Source organism: Balaenoptera musculus, chromosome 20 (genome assembly GCF_009873245.2).
Source record: "Balaenoptera musculus isolate JJ_BM4_2016_0621 chromosome 20, mBalMus1.pri.v3, whole genome shotgun sequence".
Lineage (NCBI taxonomy): Eukaryota > Metazoa > Chordata > Mammalia > Artiodactyla > Balaenopteridae > Balaenoptera > Balaenoptera musculus.
Window position 1 is genome coordinate 45,785,828 of NC_045804.1, and position 23,178 is coordinate 45,809,005.

At 41.4% G+C, this 23,178-nt stretch overlaps 1 protein-coding gene across 1 annotated transcript; it reads left to right on the forward strand.

Annotated features, from left to right (window-relative positions):
* The first annotated feature begins 13 nt into the window (after positions 1-13).
* GLOD4 (glyoxalase domain containing 4) lies at positions 14-22,296 on the forward strand. The gene is made up of 9 exons (XM_036835526.1): positions 14-156; positions 2,961-3,010; positions 3,570-3,690; positions 7,022-7,166; positions 12,145-12,281; positions 13,056-13,142; positions 13,413-13,526; positions 13,617-13,703; positions 21,497-22,296. Exons 1-9 carry the CDS (start codon positions 67-69, stop codon positions 21,560-21,562), a joined length of 897 nt encoding a protein of 298 aa, XP_036691421.1. The 5' UTR covers positions 14-66; the 3' UTR covers positions 21,563-22,296.
* Positions 22,297-23,178: the final 882 nt, after the last annotated feature.

Here is a 23,178-nt window from a genome sequence, read left to right on the forward strand (position 1 = left end):
TGTGACGTCACTACCGCGCCGGCGTCCTCTGTGGGCGGTGCGGCGCTGTACGAGTGACGGGTGGTCATGGCGACTCGTCGGGCTCTGCACTTCGTGTTCAAAGTGGGAAACCGCTTCCAGACGGCGTGTTTCTATCGTGATGTCCTGGGAATGAAGGTGGAGACTGGGCGGAGAGGGGTTGGCGCGCGAGGGGGTCGCGGGAGGCTGAGCCCCACATGGCCGAGGGAGGGGAGAAAAGGGTGTGATGTGGATTTCAGCGGGAACCCGGGTGTCCGACCTTAGCCCCTAGACTTTCTATTAGCTCTGTGGTTTTCAACTTCAGGAAGCGTCGCGAGTCGCGGCTTGGGTTAGATGGACTTTGAAAGGGGGTCACACTTACTAGTCGCCGATTGTGTGCCCACACACGTCCTTTCATTTAAGTTTATTCACGAATGTTTATTCCTGGCCTTGCGAAGCTTCTAGTCTAGTGGGAAAGGCAGTAAATAAAAAGTTATGTATAATACTCCTCCGGTGAACAATGACTCTCTTCTGGTTTGGAGCCTTTCGGTTTAGATATCAGCATTAGTCAGAGTTCTGCTTCTCTTGTTGCTGGTTTGAATGGTCTCTTGGATATTCAGTCTCTCTGGGTGAGTGCTCCAATTCTTCTCTCCATAGTCCAGATCTAAGTGTGAAGTGAGAACCCATCCTCGTCTCCAACACCTGGAAGTGGCCTCTCTCCAGCTCTGAGCAGCTGTGATTCTGCAGAGATCACTTGGGTGGCAGGCGCTGGTGGAAGCTATTGGGGAGCTTCCTGATAAGCAGGGACTTTAGATGTTGTCAACTGAAACAAAAATGCACAACCTAAAATTTTCGAGTTAAGTTCTTTTTGGGGACCTTACTGAGGACTATAGCCTGGAAGACAGCCTCTCAGATAGCTCTGAGGAACTGCCCTGAAGAGGCAAGGGCGGAGCTAGAATATATATGAGTTTTTTCTGGGGGGAAAAAAAAAACAAAACCACGTAGTTGAACATCAAAAGATTACTGCTAATCACAAAAACAGACATGTCAAGTTAATGCTTCTTTTTTTTTAACTTGGGATTTTTAAAAATAAATTATTTAGTTTTGGCTACATTGGGTCTTCGTTGCTAAGCACGGGCTTTCTCTAGTTGTGGTGAGTTGGGGCTACTCTTCATTGCGGTGCGCGGGCTTCTCATTGCGGGCTTCTCATTGCGGAGCATGGGCTCTAGGCGCGCGGGCTTCAGTAGTTGTGGCTCGGGGGCTCTAGAGTGCAGGCTCAGTAGTTGTGGCGCATGGGCTAAGTTGCTCCATGGCATGTGGGATCTTCCCGGACCAGGAAGTGGTCCCCTGCATTGGCAGGCGGATTCTTAACGACTGCACCACCAGGGAAGTCCCAGAAGATGGGTTCTGGGTTCATTGAAGTTATTCCTTAGATATGCATCTTAAATATCTAGGGCCAGCATCCAAAGCATGGAATGCTTCTTGTTTTTCTCCATCCTGAATTCCCTTCAAGGTGCACTGTTGGTGGGCCACTGCAGTAGCTGATGCCCTGGTCCTTGTAGAAATGGAGTTGCAGGCAACATTCTTTGTTTACAGTGTGCAAGAGTGCGATTTAATGTAGAGACACCGCAGGAGACATGGAGTGCAAAGGGAGTTACCTGAATTCATCAGTCATTTAAAAAATATCACCCGTTTCATAGTTCTGTGTTGGGCTTTGGTGACAAAGATGAAAATAACCCTGGTATTTGTCCTCAATTAAAACTCCTGGCTTGGAATGGGGGTGGGAATTGTACATTGCTGATGGTAATGGTACTTGAAATTTGATGATAGAAAACCACAGAGCTCTCTCTTAATGTGTTTCCTCATTGATAAAAGGGTGGTTGTAAAGATTAAACACATTATTATATGTGTAGTATTTGACACATGGTATGTATTATGTAAGTGTTAGCTACCATTATTATAAAAGTACAACAGGAGGAGAGCTTTAACTCTAACCTGGTCCTCAGGAAATAATTCATGGAGACCTTGTACTTGAGGTGACCTCTAAAGATAGGTAGGATATCCACAGACCTAGATTAGAGGGAGGAGTATACTAGAAAAACTGAACAGCCAATGCAAAGTTAAGATATGTTTGGAAAAAAAAAAAAAGATATGTTTGGGAAGCACCACTAGTTTTATGTGCCTTTAGTTTTTTGGGTTTTTTTGTTGTTGTTGTTGGCTGCGCCACGTGACTTATGGGATCTTAGTTCCCTGACCAGGGATCGAACCCCAGCCCTGGCAGTGAGAGCGCAGGGTCCTAACCACTGGACTGCCAGGGAAGTCCCTGATAGTATCTTGAATAATATGCTAAGGAATTTGGATTTGATGTCATAGAAAGTGGGGAGCTCTCTTACATTTTAGAACAGGGCAGTGGTGTGATCAGAGCTGTGCTTTAGGGACTTAATTTTATGGTGGTATTAAGGAAAGAGATCAGTAAGATGATTTCTAATCGTCTGTGAGAGGTGTGATGGGAACTTGAACTGGAGCAGTAGCTGTGGGACTCAAAAAGGAAAACAGAAACTGACACATTGAGAGCCTACTGTGTAGTAGGTTCTGTGTCAAATGCTTTAATAAATTATCTATTTTCACAACATATTAGGAGACTCAGATCCTAATATGTCGCTCTCAGAGTTACACAGCTACTAAGTGAAGGCCACACTTTTTTCACTACACAGTACTGCTTCCCGATCTAAATATAATAGATTTTACAGCTGTGGTTGGTTGCCTGACCCTTGGTATCAAGCCGATCTTTCTTACCTCTACTACTTCCAGCCTGGGAAAGATATACAGCTTGTTATCTTTTGTTTGTTTTACACGGAAAGCTTACAAATAATAATGTCTGTGTTTTGACATTTTAGTTTGTGATAAATATGCTGTGTGTACTACTAGGACAACTTTGCCATTTATTCTCATTCCCTTACCAGATTCTTCGGCATGAGGAATTTGAGGAAGGCTGCAGAGCTGCCTGTAATGGGTATGACCCCTTGTTTCTTAAAATCTTCTTTAGTCTCTGAATACCCCTGAAGAACAGAAAGCAGTTTCTCAAAGCGAGTAGAAGGCAGCAGAATAAATTAAGGAGGCAGTAAATTAGGGAGGCAGCTTCAGGGTCACAAATAAGTATATGCTGTGGATGAAGCAATGTCTTATGGAATATCTCTTAAGCTTAGTAACCATGGCAAGCTGAGAAATTCCAAGGCCTGATGGGAATTGCATGCTTGACGAGTAGGCAAAAAATAAGTTAAGGTCAGGTGAGACGACTGTCCCTATAGGATTCAGCTCCCTACTTTAAAGAAAAGGTAAACAAATCTTTCCCTCAAGTAAGTGCCAGACAAATGGTCTTTTGAGCCTTTGGTGATGGGGCCCATGAGCGCTGTGCACAGCTGCTCTTAGCACCGGCTGAGGTCATCTCATCCTTATGGGTACTTGGAGGACCAGAAGGGACTGCCCACCTCTTTGTCCCAATAGTTCTTTGGGGGCAGCCTGAAGCAGATTTTGTCTGTGGTCACTGGGTTCATGTTTTTTCATTTTTCTAGGCCTTATGATGGAAAATGGAGTAAAACAATGGTGGGATTTGGACCTGAGGATGATCATTTTGTTGCAGAACTGACTTACAATTACGGCATTGGCAACTACAAGCTTGGCAATGACTTCATGGTAAATATCATTTTGTTCTAGCAGATTTTTGGCTGTACCTTTTAGAGAGGTCACTGATGCGGCTGTAGATAACTATGACTACTGATTGATGGCTTTGGGGTGCAGTTTAGTGGTTAGTTTTGTGATATTTTCTATTTAAAAAAGAACAAAACCAAGAAACCTGCTTGGGCCCCTGTCTCCAAGCTGGCTCAGGATGAAATGTGTTCTCCCAGCATTTAGGAATGAAGCTCTAGAGACTTAGAGACAGGTTTGAAGGAGACAAGACTCCCCTGGGGGAATGACTGAATCTCGGGAGGTGGACGGGCCAGAGTCAATGGTTCGTCAGGTCCTCATCACCATCCAGAGGAATATTTTCTCTCTAGTGGACAGTTGTGATTGGGGTGAGCGATTGCAATCAATCCCAGTCAGAGAAAAATCTGAGAAGGTTTTAAGGATAGAAAGAAGGTGTCATTGCATGCACTGCATTCATTAATGCATTCAGCAATTCAAGTTGTTGTGCACCTGTTATAGTAATAGGATCTGCCATTTGCTGAGCAGTTACTGTGTGCGAGAAGGAATGTCACTGGGCCCAAATACATAGCAAGAGAGGAGTAATGATTCTTATCCAGAATCTACTGAGCAACTCTACCTCATGCTAGATGTTATTTTGCTCATTTGATCTCGCTATTCCTGTTAACTCATGTTAAAATAATGGTACCTAGATGGAAGTTTGTAGGATCAGATATATGTAAAAGTGTTTTGTAAATGGAAAGGACTGCTCAGATATAACAGATTAATAAATTTCTCTTTCTCTTTCTCACTCTCCATGCCTCTCACTAATTTATTCATTTAACAGATATTTTTTGTGACTTGCTCTATGCCATGTACCTTGTTAGGTCCTGGGGATACAATTTAGAGCATGTTCCCTGGCCTAAGGAGTTTCCTGTCTGATGGGGGAAACAGGTAAAGAGACAACAAGAATACCGTGTGATAAGTGCTAAGATAGGGATAAGAACAGGGGAATGTGGGAACACACAGGAGGAATTTCCAGCCTATTCTCAGACAGATGAGAGTTCAGGGAAGGCTTCCCAGAAGTGACGTCTGAGCAAGGTGAGGGGGGTCAGGGTGGGAGGGTGAGATGGCGGTCCTCAGCATGTGCACAGGCCTGGAGGTGAGAGGGAGCGTGGCGCTCAGAGAACGGTGAGTAACTCACGCTGGCTGGAGCTTAGTGTGTGAAGAAGGGAGTGGGTAGAGTTGAGGCTGGAGGAGTGAGCAGGGGCCACATCATATCAGGACGTTCAGACTTTATTCTAAAAGCAGAGTGGAGCCGCTTTTAAGCAGGGGAACGACACAGTATTTGCAATGTACAAGAATCCCTGGCTAGAGCAGGGAGGTTGGGTTGGCGGGGAGCAGGACTGGAAGTGAGGCAACCAGCACAAAGGTTATACAGCCACCAGCAGCTCCTTAACTAACAAACGTGGCAGTGGTGGGAGAGGGAGAGAGAGGATGGATTTGAGAGATGTCAGAGGTAGAGTTCATAGGATTTGGTGATTGAGTGTATATGAGGGTCTCTGTGTTTCTCCTTATCGTTCTTTTCTTTACTCTCCAAATTTAAATCAGGGAGAAAAAAAAGAGCAAAACCATCTTGGTGCCATAAACATTTAATGGGCTCAGGTCAGATGTTGATCAGTGGGCCTGCAGGTACTAGAAGCCATGTAGGTGGAGAACAGCTTGGTGGCTCCACTGTGGGTCCTCCCAGGAGACTTTGGTAGTAAGAGAGCCCTGATGAAAGGTACCTTCTGTGCTGCTCCTCAGTTCATGGAACAAAAAGAAAAACAGGTTAAATAGAACTCCCATATATATAAAGAATCCCTATATAGTAAAAAAAAGAGGAAGTCTCTTAAACATTGAAAAAGATGTTCAACTTCCGAGCTGCCATTTGTCACCTATCAGATTGGCAAAAATCAAAAGGTGTGATAACACACTGTGAGGAAGGGTGTGGGAAAACTGCCACACTCATGCATTACTAATAAGCGTGTGAAGTGGTGCAGCCTCAAGTTTGGCAGTATCAAAATAATTAGCGCCTTTACCCTTTGACCTTGCAGTTTCACTTCTAGGAGTTTAGTTTACGTATATGTTAACAAATATGTGAAATGACCTATGTATTAAATGATTTATTATTGAGTGCCTGCTACGTGCTAGGCACTGTTCCACGAACTTCGGATAAGCGGTGAACAAAACAGACAGAAATCTGTGCCTGGTAGGGGAGGGGGCCCAGGGCCTGACAGACAACAAATAATAAATTTCAATGAATGAATGAATAAATAAATAAATAAAATAATATAATATAATGTAATATAATATATGTTATTGAATATTTTAAAGGTGATTATTGTAATGGGGGAAGAACAGAGCAGGGTAAGGGGGTTTGGGAGTATGGGGCAATTGACCAGTTTTAATTTTAAGTGGGGCGTTGAGAGCAGGTTTCCGTGAGGAGGTGACATCTGAGCAAAGACTCGAAGGAGATAAGGGAGTTAGCCGTGTGGATATCTCAGGGAAGAGCATTTTAGCTAGGAAACAGCTGGTGCAAAAGCCCTCAGACAGCGCCTGGCGCGTTTGAGAAAACGTGAGGAGGCCAGCATGGCTGGAATAGAGCCAGGGGAGAGGGGAGGAGAGGGGCTCAGAAATGACATGGGTCAGATTGTCTTGGCCCTTTCAGGCCATCGTAAGCCATCCCTGAGTGAAATAAAGAGCCATCAAGGGTTTTAAGCAGAGGAAAAGCAGCATGGGGTTGCCGTCTTGAGAACAGACTGTAGGGTGGGTTTCAGAAAGTTTACTCCAGCTGCAGAGTGGATGATGGATTGACAAGACTGGAGGCAGAGAGAGGCTGATCTGCAGTCCAGGCTAGAAACGAGGCCGAGCACATCGGAAGGCATAGTGCGCATTCTTAGGCATTTTGATTAACTTAAATAAAGAATGCCTCGATAGTTGGTTTATGTTTTTTGGTTTAAAAAGCAAAATTAAAAACAGAACATTTTAAATAAGTAGCTGGCGAGCCAAGGGTAAGATCAAGATTTCTCTGACCAGATCTTGAAAGTGAGGAGAGATTATCTTTGGTATTAAATGAATCAAGTTTCTCTGGCATTTGTGTTTCTATCCTACAATTCACAAAGTTTGGAATCTTTGCGGGAGAAAAATGTGCAAAACCTACTTCAAAATTACTAGCAGAAAATTTTGAATGCCAATTAAATCTTAGGTGATTTGACGTAAAGGCAGTGGGGTTTTGCTTCATTACCTTCTATAAAAGATCTGTTGTGATTACGCACTTGGGTGATACTGTTGTTTGTCATAGGGTATCACGCTCGCTTCTAGCCAGGCTGTCAGCAACGCCAGGAAGCTGGAGTGGCCACTCATTGAAGTGGCAGAAGGTGTTTTTGAAACCAAAGCCCCGGGAGGATATAAGTTCTATTTGCAGAACCGCAGTCCATCTCAGTCAGGTAATTATCCCCACACTGACAAAAGCCCTCTGTCTAAAGGCTTCTGATGGAAGGAGAGAGGGAGCTCGATTTCTGTCTCCTGTGGAGTCTTTCTATATTGACGTGACACATCTTTCCCAAGCCAGTGTTGTTATTTGTCCTCTCAGAAATTATATTCTCATATCAGAATTTGAGTGCATCACTATAGGGGTTCTGGACTGGTTCTATCTATTCTACTGGTAATGTATCTGTGTAGGATACTTGCAGCTGCAGATATTAGGTACGCAACTGTAGCTTGAACGGTAAGAAAATGTTTTAGTTCACAGAGCAGGCATTCTCTGGGTAGGAAAGACTTCAGGGTTAGTCGACTCAGCAGCTCAGCAATGGCATCAAGAACGCAAATCTTCTCTCTCTGCATCCTCTTGTCCTCGAGGGTCTGCTTCTCCCCCTCAGGGTTGTAGGGTGGCTGCCAGTAGCAGTTGGGGCTACCTGCCTCCACATTCTCATCTGGTAGGAGAAAGAGAAACTGACTTCCTGTGGCTCTTTTTTAAGAGCACAGCAAAACTTTCCTAGAATCTTCCAGCAACTTCCTGGTCAGAATTGATTCACATGCCTGCTCCTGAATCAATCGCTGGCAGGCAAGAGAAATAGGATTATCCTTAGACCAGTTAGTCGTATCCTCCAGCTAAGGTCAGTTTCCCAGACTGCAGTGCTGGTTCTCGGTCAGTGTGGGTGAATGAAGTGAGGAGCCCACCACCCTGACCGCCACAGCGAGCGGGAGAGAAACTGCATGACGTTTCACGTGCGAGGCGTCCTCGTCATACATGTATTTAATTCCTGCAAATTCTGCTACCTGCTCTGCCGAGAGAAGAACAAAAGCAAGAAAAGGGGAAAAAAAAATACTGGTGAACAGCAAGGGCACTTCTGCCTGCCATTCCAGTCAGTGAACACAGGGCCCTAAGTGGACCTGAGGTGAAGACGGTCTTTCCCCGCTGGTCTGCCTCAAGTCCCCGAGGCCCCTCATACTGAGCCTGACTGTTGTGTTTACTGCTACTTGCTTTTCTTTCTTTTTTTTTTTTTTTTAAATATTTATTTATTTATTATTTATTTGGCCGCGTTGGGTCTTAGTTGCGGCACACAGGCTTCTCTCTAGTTGTGGCGCATGGGCTGTAGGGCGCGGCGGGCTCTGTAGCTGCCCCGCAGCAAGTGGGATCTTAGTTCCTTAACCAGGGATCGAACCCTCGTCCCCTGCGTTGGAAGGCAGTAGGGAAGTCCCTACTGCTACTTGCTTTTCATCTGGAGCTCAGCAAAAGAAAGAGCGATGTTCCAGTGTGGGAGGTTAGGCTGGTACTGTGGGACTTATTGAGAGATGGTATTTCTGAACTTCACTGGTAATGTAAGGGATTTTTACGAGTATTTTTATTGATTGGTGATAGGTGCTTTATATACTAACTTTGAAACTTAACTCCTGCCACTCATTCCATTATACCTTTTTTCCCTAGTCTTAATAATGTTTCAGTACATAAAATAATGGAGGGCCTCACAATCATAAGATTTTTTTTTTTCTTTGCTTTCTAGATTTGGTTTTTATATTCCAAAGATATCAATTTAGGGTATTGACATTAAAATTCAAATATTTTCTAATGACATCTTCTTGATTACCTCCAAGTAACTTGAAAAGTTTTCCATAGAATCTTTTTTTTTGGTCACTATTTTTTTTTTGAATTTTTGAATTTTATTTATTTTTTATACAGCAGGTTCTTTTTAGTTATCCATTTTATACATATTAGTGTATATATGTCAATCCCAATCTCCCAATTCATGACACCACCACCACCTCCCTCCACTTTCCCCCCTTGGAGTCCATACATTTGTTCTCTACGTCTGTGTCTCAATTTCTGCCCTGCAAACCGGTACCATTTTTCTAGGTTCCACATATATGTGTTAATATGCGATATTTGTTTTTCTCTTTCTGACTTACTTCACTCTGTATGACAGTCTCTAGATTCATCATAAGATGTTTTTGTTCTTTGGAATGATAATACCTTTGGGGCATTAATTTCTGGTTGGTGATATAGTCAAATCTATCAGTCTAGCTGGTGTCCATACTTCTTTGAATGAATCACTCCTGTGTAGTTTCACACACTATGACTGTTCCTGCCCCTACCTCCCTTCAGGGTCTGAATCAGCTGGAATTTGTTGATTTCTCAGTGAATGGGGAAAACTAAAACAGTCTGCCAGGTAGAGGCACCTGTGAGAAACACCTTGCTTTAGCCATGGTATTGCTAGTCTAGCAAACGGGACTAAGGCAGTGAAAACTGAAGAAAAATGCATTGAATTTATCCTAGTCAGATACAGACTTGGAACAGCTCTTCAAAAAGTCACTTTACAAACTCCTTAAAGAAAAATTTTAGTATAATATCTAAAAAGACTATCCAAAAAGACTATTAAGATACTCGTCAAACAACTTATGTCTCAGAAGCTGGAGTTTCTTCATATGCTTCAACTCAACAACATATTGCAACAGACTGGATACAGAAGCAGATGTAAGAATCCAGCTATCTTCTACTAATCCAGACCTTAAAGAGATTCACAAAAATGTAAAACGATGCTGTTTTTGTCATTGCTTGTTTTGGAAAACACAGTTATTTTTCACAAAAAAAATGTTGTAATATTCTTATTGTTTTTAAATGAATTAATATGTAAATTTTTAAAAAGTCACTTTACAATATAAAAGTTTCCAATAATGTTAAGTGTTTTAATATAACTTTTATTCTTTTTACAAAAAAATGGATTTTTTTCCCCTAGACACACAGATATGCAAAAATAAGGAGGAAGAAAACAGATAACCACTGTTAACATTTTACTTATTTTATTTATTTGGTTGCACTGGGTCTTAGTTGCAGCATGCATGTGGGATCTAGTTCCCTGACCAGGGATCGAACCCGGGCCCCCTGCGTTGGGAGCGTAGAGTCTTATCCACCGCACCACCAGGGAAGTCCCTGTTAACATTTTAGAGTATATCTTTCCAATCTTTTATCAAAAGAAATAAATATATAAATAAATATATATGGGATTCCATTGTGTGACATTGTAGGAAGAGAAACAGTTGTCCGTTGTTAGATATTCATGTTGTCTCTGGTGTTTCATTGTTATGAGCAACACTGTGATGAATGTCTTTGTGAGGAAAGGCCTTCATACATCCACAGTCACTTCTTTAATTGCTGAAAATGGGCTTGCTCTTTCAAAAGCAGTGGATGGTTTTTAGATACATTCTGTCGAATTGTTGCTCAGAAATGTACTAATTTACACTCTGCCATTATTACATGATTGTGGTTTTTTTCCCCCTGTACTATAACAGTTAACACTGTGAACTTTTAAAATTATTTGCTAATTAGATAACAAAATGTTTTATTTGAATTCTAATTTCTTTGTGAGGTCAAATATGCTTTCATATGTTCATTGACTGTTCCAGTTCCTCCTTTTGTGGATTACCGCTTCGTGCCTTTTGCCTATTTTTCTAGGACCTGAATCTTTTTCCTATTGATGTTTAAAGGTGATTAAGGACTTTTTGTCATATATGTTGATAAAAAAATGTTTCCTACTTTGTAGTTTATTCTTTAATTTTGATAGTAATTCTTTTTTTGGTTGTTGTCTAGGGGTTTTCCATTTCGTGTAATTAACCTAGCATATTTTTTTCTTCATGGTTTTTCTATCTTTAGTGTCAGATTTAAAAAAAGATCTTTCTGGGTTTCCCTGGTGGCACAGTGGTTAAGAATCCGCCTGCCAATGCAGGGGACACGGGTTCGAGTCCTGGTCCGGGAAGATCCCACATGCCGTGGAGCAACTAAGCCCGTGCGCCACAACTACTGAGCCTGCGCTCTAGAGCCCGCGAGCCACAGCTACTGAGCCTGTGCGCCACAACTACTGAAGCCCTCACACCTAGAGCCCATGCTCCACAACAGGAGAAGCCACTGCAGTGAGAAGCCCGTGCACCGCATTTATTAATGATAATAAAGCCCGTGCACCGCATTTATTAATGATAATAAATAAAATAAATATTTTTAAAAATCTTATTTGTAAAAAAAAAAATCTTTCTCCACCCCAAAATTGTTTAAATAAATAATCACCCATTTCTAGTATTTTCATGGTTTCAGTCTTTAATCATTTAACTCATCAGGAATGTATTTTGCCGTTTAGTTTAAAGGTGTAGCTTCTTCCCACCAAATAAGAAGCCAGTTATCTTTTTTAAAAAAAATAATAAATAAATTTATTTATTTATTTATTTTTGGCTGCATTGGGTCTTCGTTGCTGCACATGGGCTTTCTCTAGTTGCCGGGAGCTGGGGGCTACTCTTCGTTGTGGTGCACGGGCTTCTCATTGCAGTGGCTTCTCTTGTTTGCGGAGCACGGGCTTTAGGCATGCAGGCTTCAGTAGTTGTGGCATGTAGGCTCAGTAGTTGTGACGCACAGGCTTAGTTGCTCCACGGAAGCCAGTTATCTTAATGCCATTTATCTTTATTGAATAATCTGCCCTTTCACACTGACTTAAAATCCCTTTCTTATAAACTAAATTCTTTTAAATTTTATTTTTTTATTTTATTTTATTATTTTTAAAAATTTATTTATTTATTTATTTATTTTTGGCTGTGTTGGGTCTTCATTTCTGTGCGAGGGCCTTCTCTAGTTGTGGCAAGCGGGGGCCACTCTTCATCACGGTGCGTGGGCCTCTCACTATCGCAGCCTCTCTCGTTGCGGAGCACAGGCTCCAGACGCGCAGGCTCAGTGGTTGTGGCTCACGGGCCCAGTTGCTCCGCGGCATGTGGGATCTTCCCAGACCAGGGCTTGAACCCGTGTCCCCTGCATTGGCAGGCAGATTCTCAACCACTGCGCCACCAGGGAAGCCCCTAAATTCTTATATATACTTGAGCCTGTTTGGGTCCTTCTATTCCATTCCTTTGCACTGCCCTGTTCATTCCTGCTGTTTCGTTACCCTACAGATCCTGTATTAAAAGTAACTCTAGCAGTGTCTGATCTTCAGAAGTCCTTGAACTACTGGTCTAGTCTACTGGGAATGAAAGTTTATGAAAAAGATGAAAAGAAGCAGAGGGCTTTGCTGGGCTATGCTGATAACCAGGTGAGCAATCTCGGAGAGAAATAATCTGTTACTATGAGTTTGGCTTATAAATGAGGTTAACATGAAGGTTATTCTCATAGTTTCTTCATAGTAATTCAATATTTAGAACAGAAAGAAGAAAATTAAAATTGCCGGTGAGCTCACCACCCAGATATTACCTTTGTGTATATTTGGGGAATGTGTCCTTTCAGGAGTGGATTTGCTGAGTCAGAAGAGATGTAGGCAAGATTTAATGCTGTAATGATGATCTTTTTTTTTTTTCTCTTAATAATTTAGCATTTGAGCATGATTTAGTCCTTTCACTTTGAGCCAGAAGGTCTACTCCTAGGAATTTATTTTACAAACGTACTTATCCTACACGTGCACAAAGAAGTATGTACAAGGTTATCTGCTGCGGCATTGTTTGTAATAGCAAAATGTAAGAAATAACCTAAATGCCCTGTGGATTCAAGCAATAGTTCAACCATTTATGGTTCAGCCATAGAATGGATTAGTAAGCAGCCATCAAAAAGAATGAGGCGAGTCTCTATGTGCTGAGATGGGAGCATGAATTGGAGAAAAACAAGGGGCAGAATAATGCATAAATTATGCTACTATTGGTGTAAAAAAGAGAAAAGGGTATATGCCTATGGATGCCTGCTGACTGGTTGCCTCTGGGGTGAGAGTAAGAGGGAGACTTAGAATTTACTTTATTCCTTTAGCCCTGTTTGAATTTTTTTTTTTTACCACCTAACCTGTTCCGAAAAATAAACCCGCTTTCTCATGTCTTTTCAGTGTAAGCTGGAGCTACAGGGCATCCAAGGGGCAGTTGATCATGCAACAGCTTTTGGACGAATTGCCTTTTCTTGCCCCCAGAAAGAGGTAATGTTTGGTACCAGGTCTTTTGTTTAAACTCTGTGACTAGCTAGTTCAAACAGCTAGGAAACTTGACCCTCCCTTCTCTAGGTTCATGTTGATTGTGGCTTTGGTATCAAGTTCAACAGTTGTCTCAAGAGCAGCTGAGATAATAAAATCAAACAAGTGGCGCCAGAGTTTTCTGGTTGATCTGAGATTCCTCTGGGGCTTTCGAGGACCACAGCCCAAGAGTGGCGTGGGACCCCTTGCTCACTTTGCTTTTTTGTTTTCCTCAAGTTGTCAGACTTAGAGGATTTGATGAAAAGGGAGAACCAGAAGATTCTGACTCCCCTGGTGAGCCTGGACACTCCAGGGAAAGCAACAGTGCAAGTTATCATTTTGGCAGACCCTGTAAGTATTACCCACAAACAGGACAGACTGCACAAGGGCTTTCTTCTGAGGTGTCTTTTTGCCAAATTTCTTTTCTCTCTTTTGGTGTAGGATGGACATGAAATTTGCTTTGTGGGGGATGAAGCATTTCGAGAACTCTCTAAGATGGATCCAGAGGGAAGCAGATTATTGGATGACGTGAGTCTCATTTCTAAATTTATCTCACCTTCAGCTCAAGGGGGTGCTGTTAAGTGTGTATGAAGAAGGACCCAAGCATCAGGGGCCAGTTCTTACTTTCAGAACCGTGTCCTTTTGAGGTGACTTTTGAGCCAGAGACTTGTGTCAACTTCATTGCCACCTATGTGACTCTTATCTGGGTGCAGTGTGTGTGCCTTCCCTCCACCTCGGGCTGCCTTGGAGAACCACTGCGCTAAATACATCACTGTTCTGCTCGGTGACCGGAAGTGCCCCGACGCCACCCCGTCTCACTGCCTTAGCCCCTTGGTCATCTCTTCTCCATTCTACAGCATCGTTCTCTTCCTTCCTAGCAAATTGTTCTCATAAGCATACAAACTAACTCTAGTATCTTCTAAAAATCTTCTATTTACCCCATATCCCTTCTCCAGATTTCTTTTAAAAATCTCCCTACACGCCGTTTCTACTTCTTACCTCCCATTCACACTTCACTCTGTTCCGCATTGGCTCCTGTCACGCAGTGAGACGCGTTGATGTCATTGGTGACCTCCTCTTGCCAAATCCAGTGACTATTTTTCTATCCTCATCAAACACGATCTTTTAGCAGCATGCAGTGTTGTACCCCAGCTTCTAGCACATACCTCGTATGTAGCTGGCACTCAGTGAATACTCTGCTGCTGCTGCTGAAAGGAATGAATCAATGTGTCCTGGTTCTGTCACTTAGTATCTATGTGACTGACCTTAAGAAATTCAAGTCTCTAAACTGCAGTTTTTTATCCAAAAATTTTAGGAAATAAGATTATCCACCTCATAGGATTGTTGTGTTGTTTATAGAGCTTAGCAAACTGCTGACAAAATAACGGACACTCAATTGTTGTTCATTAAAGCTGGAAATGTACAAAAAATATAGCGTTTACAAATTTTACCATAAAGGAAAATAGAATCTCAGGCAACCTCTTAGTTGACAAATTGGCTAGATTGTTCTTCTTTCTCTTTCATATCGCTGACCAACTTCCTCCCCTTTTTTAAAAAAAAATATTTATTTATTTATTTACTTATTTATTTGGTTGTGCCGGGTCTTAGTTGCAGCAGGCGGTATCCTTAGTTGTGGCTCGCAGGCTCCTTAGTTGTGGCATGAGTGTGGGATCTAGTTCCCTGACCAGGAATCGAACCCAGGCCCCCTGCATTGGGAGCACGGAGTCTTATCCACTGCGTCACCAGGGAAGTCCCCAACTTCCTCCTCTTTTGAGCTCTCTTCTCCCTTGATGCTGGGGATCCTGCCATCTTCCTTTCTCTCTGACAGCTTCCCCTCAGCCACAGGCACCTTTTTCTGTGACTGATCCTGAAATGATTTTGCCCACGGTCCCACTTTGGCTGTCTTTTACTCTCTCATTATACATTCTTCTCTTCTCTGAGTAGAAGTTACCTGTTAACTCTGGTCATCTCTACGCAGAGCTTCAGCCATCATCCATTCTCAGCTTCCTAACTTCTAGTTCCCACTCCCCACTAAGCTCTAAACGAGCATTTTTCATTGTTGTTACTGAGGTAAAATATACGTAGAATTTAAGTGTACAGAAATTTTAGTGTCCACTTTGATGAGTTTTGACAGTTACATATACTCGTATAACCACTACTCAAAATATAGAGTATTTTCATTGTTATAGAAAATTCTGTTGTGCCCATTTCTAGTTCCCAACCCCTCCTCCCAGCAGCAACTACTGTTCTGAATTCTGTCATATGAATTTTGTCTGTCCTTGGACTTCATATGAATGGAATGGCTTCTTTCAGTCAACGTAACCTTTTTGAGATTCCTCAGTGTAATTGTACATGCCAGAATTCTTTTTTCTTTGCTGAGTGGTATTCAATTTTATGAATATAACAATTTGCTTATCCATTCTTCCAATGGTGGACATTGGAGTTTTTTCCAGATTTTTATCTATTATAAGGAAGACTGCTCTGAACATTCTCATGTAACTCTTCTTGTGGATGTATGTTTCATTTCTCTTGGGTAAACCTGGGAGGGGAATTGCTTTTACTTTCTAAGAAACTGCCGAACAGTTGTCCAAAGTGATTGAACTGTTTTACACTGTTGGCCATGTATATATAGGAGTTCCAGCTGCTCTGCGTCCTCACCAACATTTGTGTGTTGTCTTCTGTCCGTTTCTTTCCATAACAGATTTTATTTTTAATATTTCATGATTAAAAATTCCATATATACACAAAAGAGTACAAAATCCCTATGTGACTGTCACCACTCAACTCTGCCATAATTTTTCATCATTCCTTTCCACCCCACTTTTTTTTTTGGCAGTGGGGATATTTGTTGGAGAATTTTAAGGCAAATTTCAGACACCATGTCATTTCAACCCTAAATACCTAAGTATTTTACACATTTTAAGATGATTTAAAAAGTAAAAATTACAACATTGTAAAGCAACTATACTCCAATAAAAATAAATTTAAAAAAAAAGCAAAAATTAAGGAATTTTCATATATACAATATTGACATAATCACACTTAAAAAATCAACAATATATCCTTTTTTTTTTTTACAGCTAACACAACATTATATTGCCTCCTTATATCAACCTCTTATTTATTTATTTATTTATTTATTTATTTATTTATTTATTTATTTATTTATTTGGCTGCGTTGGGTCTTCATTGCAGTGCACGGGCTTCTCATCACAGTGGCTTCTCTTGTTGCGGAGCATGGGCTCTAGGCGCGTGGGCTCAGTAGTTGTGGCTCGTGGGCTCTGCGCAGGTTTCTTATTGCCGTGGCTTCTCTTGCTGCGGAGCGTGGGCTCTAGGCACATGGGCTCAGTAGTTGTGGCTCACAGGCTCTAGAGTGCAGGCTCAGTAGTTGTGGTGCACGGGCTTAATTGATCCACGGCATGTGGGATCTTCCCGGACCAGGGATCCAACCCGTGTCCCCTGCATTGGCGGGTGGATTTTTTTTTTTTTTTTAACATCTTTATTGGAGTATTATTGCTTTACAATGGTGTGTTAGTTTTTGCTATAACAAAGTGAATCAGCTATACATATACATATATCCCCATATCTCCTCCCTCTTGCGTCTCCCTCCCACCCCTCTAGGTGGACACAAAGCACCGAGCTGATCTCCCTGTACTATGTGGCTGCTTCCCACTAGCTACCTATTTTACATTTGGTAGTGTATATATCCCATGCCACTCTCTCACTTTGTCCCAGCTTACCCTTCCCCCTCACCGTGTCCTCAAGTCCATTCTCTATATCTGCATCTTTATTCCTGTCCTGCCCCTAGGTTCTTCAGAACCTTCTCTTTTTTTTTTTTTTAGAATCCATATATATGTGTTAGCATACAGTATTTGTTTTTCTCTTTCTGACTTACTTCACTCTGTATGACAGTCTCTAAGTCCATCCACCTCACTACAAATAACTCAATTTCGTTTCTCTTTATGGCTGAGTAATATTCCATTGTATATATGTGCCACATCTTCTTTATCCATTCATCTGTCGATGGACACTTAGGTTGCTTCCATGTCCTGGCTATTGTAAATAGAGCTGCAATGAACATTGTGGTACATGACTCTTTTTGAATTATGGTTTTCTCAGGGTATATGCCCAGTAGTGGGATTACTGGGTCATATGGTAGTTCTAGTTTTAGTTTTTTGAGAAACCTCCATACTGTTCTCCATAGTGGCTGTATCAATTTACATTCCCACCAACAGTGCAAGAGGGTTCCCTTTTCTCCACACCCTCTCTAGCATTTATTGTTTGTAGATTTTTTTGATGATGGCCATTCTGACCGGTATGAGGTGATACCTCATTGTAGTTTTGATTTGCATTTCTCTAATGATTAGTGATGTTGAGCATCCTTTCATGTGTTTGTTGGCAATCTGTATATCTTCTTTGGAGAAATGTCTATTTATGTCTTCTGCTCATTTTTGGATTGGATTGTTTGTTTTTTTGATATTAAGCTGCATGAGCTGCTTGTATATTTTAGAGATTAATCCTTTGTCCATTGGTTCGTTTGCAAATATTTTCTCCCATTCTGAGGGTTGTCTTTTCGTCTTGTTTATGGTTTCCTTTGCCTTGCAAAAGCTTTTAAGTTTCATTAGGTCCCGTTTGTTTATTTTGGTTTTTATTTCCATTTCTCTAGGAGGTGGGTCAAAAAGGATCTTGCTGTGATTTATGTCATAGAGTGTTTTGCCTATGTTTTCCTCTAAGAGTTTTATAGTGTCTGGCCTTACATTTAGGTCTTTAATCCATTTTGAGTTTATTTCTGTGTATGGTGTTAGGGAGTGTTCTAATTTCCTTCTTTTACATGTAGCTGTCCAGTTTTCCCAGCACCACTTATTGAAGAGGTTGTCTTTTCTCCATTGTATATTCTTGCCTCCTTTATCAAAGATAAGGTGACCATATGTGCGTGGGTTTATCTCTGGGCTTTCTGTCCTGTTCCATTGATCTGTATTTCTGTTTTGTGCCAGTACCATACTGTCTTGATTACTGTAGCTTTGTAGTATAGTCTGAAGTCAGGGAGCCTGATTCCTCCAGCTCCGTTTTTCTTTCTCAAGATTGCTTTGGCTATTCATGGTCTTTTGTGTTTCCATACAAATTGTGAAATTTTTTGTTCTAGCTCTGTGAAAAATGCCATTGGTAGTTTGATAGGGATTGCATTGAATCTGTAGATTGCTTTGAGTAGTATAGTCTATTTTCACAATGTTGATTCTTCCAGTCCAAGAACATGATATGTCTCCATCTGTTTGTATCATCTTTAATTTCTTTCATCAGTGTCTTATAGTTTTCTGCATACAGGTCTTTTGTCTCCTTAGGTAGGTCTGTTCCTAGGTATTTTATTCTTTTTGTTAGCAGACGGATTCTTAACCACTGCACCACCAGGGAACTCCCAACAGTATATCCTTAATGCCACCTAAAATCCAGTTCTTACTAAAATTTCCCTGACCACCTAAAAAATGGTTTTATACAGTTGGTTTGCCCTGTGTATTTTTTTTTGTTTCTTTACTGCCCTATGTATTTTTTATTTAGCTTTAATATAATTGGACTATATCAATCCAGAATAATTTATCTGATCCATTGAGTTTCATGACAAACTAATTGGAAGACACACCACTGATCTATTTCACATTTTAGCCATTCTCTAACCTCTAAATATAAATTTATTTTCACTCTTCTGTGTCTTTGCTCACATTATTTTATTCTCCTAGAATGTCCCTTCTCTCATTTGAGTATTTGCTTATTTTTCAAGGCCCATTTAAATTCCTGTTTTAAAATTTTTTGACTGTTTTTCTCTTTCTTGTTGTTGTGTTGGAGTTCTGGATATGAGTCATTTGTTAGATAATCTGCAAATGCAAATACTTTCCCCATTCAATGGCTTGACTATTTATTTTCTTAATACAGGCCTTTGAAGAGCAGACATTTCTCTAAGTCCAATTTATCAACTTTTTCTTTTATGCTTAATGCTTTTTTTGTCAGATTAGTGTTATAGCCAAAGAAACTTTTTACCTGGATAGACCATGGACATTTCAACTCTACATGCCTATAACTTAATTTATCTTACTTCAAATCCATTCTTCATTAATATAATAGAAAAATAAAAATTACTATTTATTAAGCATCTCCTATATTGACATGTTCTTAAGTGCCTTATGTATATTCTGCAACTCTTACCATAATCTACAAGGTGGATAGCATTCCCTTTTCAGATGAAGAAACTGAGGCTCAAAAGATTAAGTCACCCAATATTATACATTCAGTAAGTGGCAGGCACGGGCTCAAACAGAGGTCTTTCAGGTTTCAAAGCCAGTTCTTTTTTCCTCTTCTATACTCTGCTCCCGCCCCTGAATAGCACTGTATATCTGTTATCACAATTGTTTAAGCTAGAATCCTCAGAGCCAGTTTTTCTTTTAACATTTAATATGCTTTTTATTTTAGAATAGTTTTAGATTTACAAACAGAGCCATTTTTGAATACTGTTTCTCCTCACCCCTACATTCTATTAGCAATTAGTCACCAGGAACTGTGAGTTCTACCTCTGAAATCCTTTGTCTATCTACTTCCCTTTTGAAAAGGCTCTCATTTTCACCTGCAATACTGCAAAAGCCTCCTCCCACCCTCCAGTCAATCCCTGATGCCAGCACTAGCTCTCTAAAGCATCAATCCAGTAATTTAAAAAACGGTTTAGGGCTTCCCTGGTGGCGCAGTGGTTGAGAGTCTGCCTGCCAATGCAGGGGACACGGGTTCGAGCCCTGGTCTGGGAAGATCCCACATGCCACGGAGCAATTAGGCCCGTGAGCCACAATTACTGAGCCTGCGCATCTGGAGCCTGTGCTCCGCAACAAGAGAGGCCGCGATAGTGAGAGGCCCGCACACCGCGATGAAGAGTGGCCCCCGCTTGCCGCAACTAGAGAAAGCCCTCGCACAGAAACGAAGACCCAACACAGCCAAAAATAAATTAATTAATTAATTAAAAAAAAAAAAAAAAAACGGTTTAGGGGCTTCCCTGGTGGCTCAGTGGTTAAGAATCCGCCTGCCAATGCAGGGGACACGGGTTCGAGCCCTGGGTCCGGGAAGATCCCACATGCCACGGAGCAACTAAGCCCGTGCACCACAACTACTGAGCCTGCAGTCTAGAGCCCGTGAGCCACAAATACTGAAGCCCGCACACCTAGAGCCCGTGCTCCTCAACAAGGGAAGCCACTGCAATGAGAAGCCCGCGCACTGCAACGAAGAGTAGCCCCTGCTCGCCACAACTAGAGAAAGCCTGTGCGCAGCAACGAAGACCCAATGCAGCCTAAATAAATAAATAAATAAATAAATAAAATTTTTTAAAAAGAGACTTCAGTTTTAAGCTGGGCTTCCCCGCCCACAAGCCCCTTTCTATGACCTCAACCTCATGGAATGATAGGATAAAAGGACTCTGGTGGAACCAAAACTTATTGTTATTAACAAGCCTTCTTTTTTAATTAAGAGGTTCCAAACCAAACAGTACCAGCATCAGCGGAATGGTGTGGGAGGAGGCGTGGAAAAAGGAAATCATTCCAGGCTCATTGCCAAGACATCAAAATAGCTTTTCACATTTGGTCTCATCATTAGACTGAGTCTCCTGAGCACTAAAGATTCTTGAGAGCCCACCCAGACTCTCATCAGAGTGACCGCACTTCCTGTTCCGAAGAGCCCACAGCCAGGTGTGCTTGGCCTGCTCTCCAGCCAGCATCAGCCACACTTTACGGCCGCAGGCTCTGCCCTTTACTCTGCAAAATGAGAACTAACAAGCGATTGCTTGATACCCATCAGCATCCTCTGTCAAAGTAAACACAAGACTCTATACTGAATGAACATTTTTTCTTCTTTTTTTAGTTAATTAATTAATTTATTTTTGGCTGCGTTGGGTCTTCGTTGCTGCGCACGGGCTTTGTCTAGTTGCGGCGAGCAGGGGCTGCTCTTCGTTGCGGTGCGCGGGCTTCTCATTGCAGTGGCTTCTCGTTGCAGAGCACAGACTCTAGGCACGCAGGCTTCAGTAGTTGTGGCACGTAGGCTCTAGAGGGCAGGCTCAGTAGTTGTGGCGCACGGGCTTAGTTGCTCCGCGGCATGTGGGATCTTCCTGGGCCAGGGCTCGAGCCCATGTTCCCTGCGTTAGCAGGTGGATTCTTAACCACTGTGCCACCAGAGAAGTCCCTGAACATCTTTTAATTGTTAATTTCTTGATTGTGGGCAGTGCAGTGAGGTACGAAGTAGACTATATGTTTTATTTTATGGACTGAGAATAAATAAATATTCCAATTCTGTTTCTACAGGCAATGGCAGAAGATAAAAGTGATGACTGGTTTGCTGCACAAAATAAACCAAAGGCTTCAGGTTAACCGAAGACATCATGTGGAACAAGCATTAGTGATTCCTGTCGAACACCTGTGAGGCCTGATGTGTGCATTATGTGACAAATGTTCTCACAACTTGGTGGTTTCCTGTATAGGCAGAGAGGCTGGGTGGTGAAGATTTGTGTATTTTAATCTTTGAGAGCTCTGATATATTTTAGAAAGAAAATCCTTTCATTATCAGTCCATTTAGAGGAGAACTCGTGCTGTCATCTATGCCATCCCTGGAACGGTACATTTTGTGTGTAACTGTATTAGATTAGTAATACATTCTTCTGAAGCCTGGAACAGCTGTATTGAACAGGACCTTTGGTTGGGGATCGAGGGAATTTTGATAAGTATGTAGATTTAATGAGAACAAATAAACCCAAATCAATTGCTTACAGCAGGAGTACTTCCAGTACCTGGTGACAGTATGCTGTTCTAATGTCTTACTCTGGCAGGCCTTGACCAATGAAAACTTTTAAAGAAATTTTGTGCCTTGAACCAAAAGACTTGGTTAACGTTCCCACATTCTTTGCTTTAAATTTTTGAGTAGCCAGAGAGAACAGACAAAAGGATCTAATGTGTTATGTTGCTACACACCTGGCTCTGTGCTAGTTTCTCTCTCTCTCTCTCTATATATATTTTTTTTTTTTCTTTTTCTTTTAATCCTCGTAAGAAGAGACCATGTTAGATTTTTAGTGATGGATTAGATGATTCCTTCAGCATGAAAATCTTTTTTTTAATATTTTCTTGTTTTCTATTTGATTCTGCAGAACAAATCAATTTTAATCACTGGAAATAGAATTAAGTTGGGCATAGTTATTATGAAATGTTTTTTGAAATTATGCTTCTGAAATCAAGCTGTTAGAACCAACCTGTAAAACTCATTATTTAAAGTGGTGGCCAGGTTCAAACTATAGGGAAGAAACTGATGAAATTGGAAAGGATTGACTCAGAAGATACCAGTTCCTGTCCAATATACATGAAATTACTTGTAAATCATAGCCTCTGCTGTTCTCCCTTGCTGGCAGGGTAGGGTATGGAAATTTCAGAGTGAGTTTCAGCTCACCTTCTGATAGGGCTATCTTACCTTCACTGAGAGGAAAAAATTCTTTCCCAGCTCCACAGCACTTTTCATTCCACTTAAGTTATCTTAGGGAAGCAATTGTGAGTTTCAAAGCAAATCAAGCTATGTTCCTCCTCTAGACAGTTGGTTCACTTTTTTTTTTCTATGCATGGGGAAATTATTATATGAATTTTGAATAATCAAGTAAATGCCTCTGTCCTCTTTAGACTATGATTTGTTAATTCTCAGATTTTCTAATTAATTAATAATTAGATTATTAATTCTTGATGTTTATCTCTGGTAATACTGAAAAGAAACTGTACTTTTCTCCTGAAAAGAAACTGTACTTCTCCCACTGTATTAGGCTGTTGTGATGTGGCCTTTGGTTTTTTTTGGCCGTGCTGCACAGCATGTGGGATCTTAGTTCCCTGACCGGGGATTGAACACTCGCCCCCTGCATTGCAGGGCGGAGTCTTAACCACTAGACCGCCAGGGAAGTCCCTGATGTGGCCTTCTAAGTTTGTTACAGTAAAATAAGTGGTTTATGTAAGTA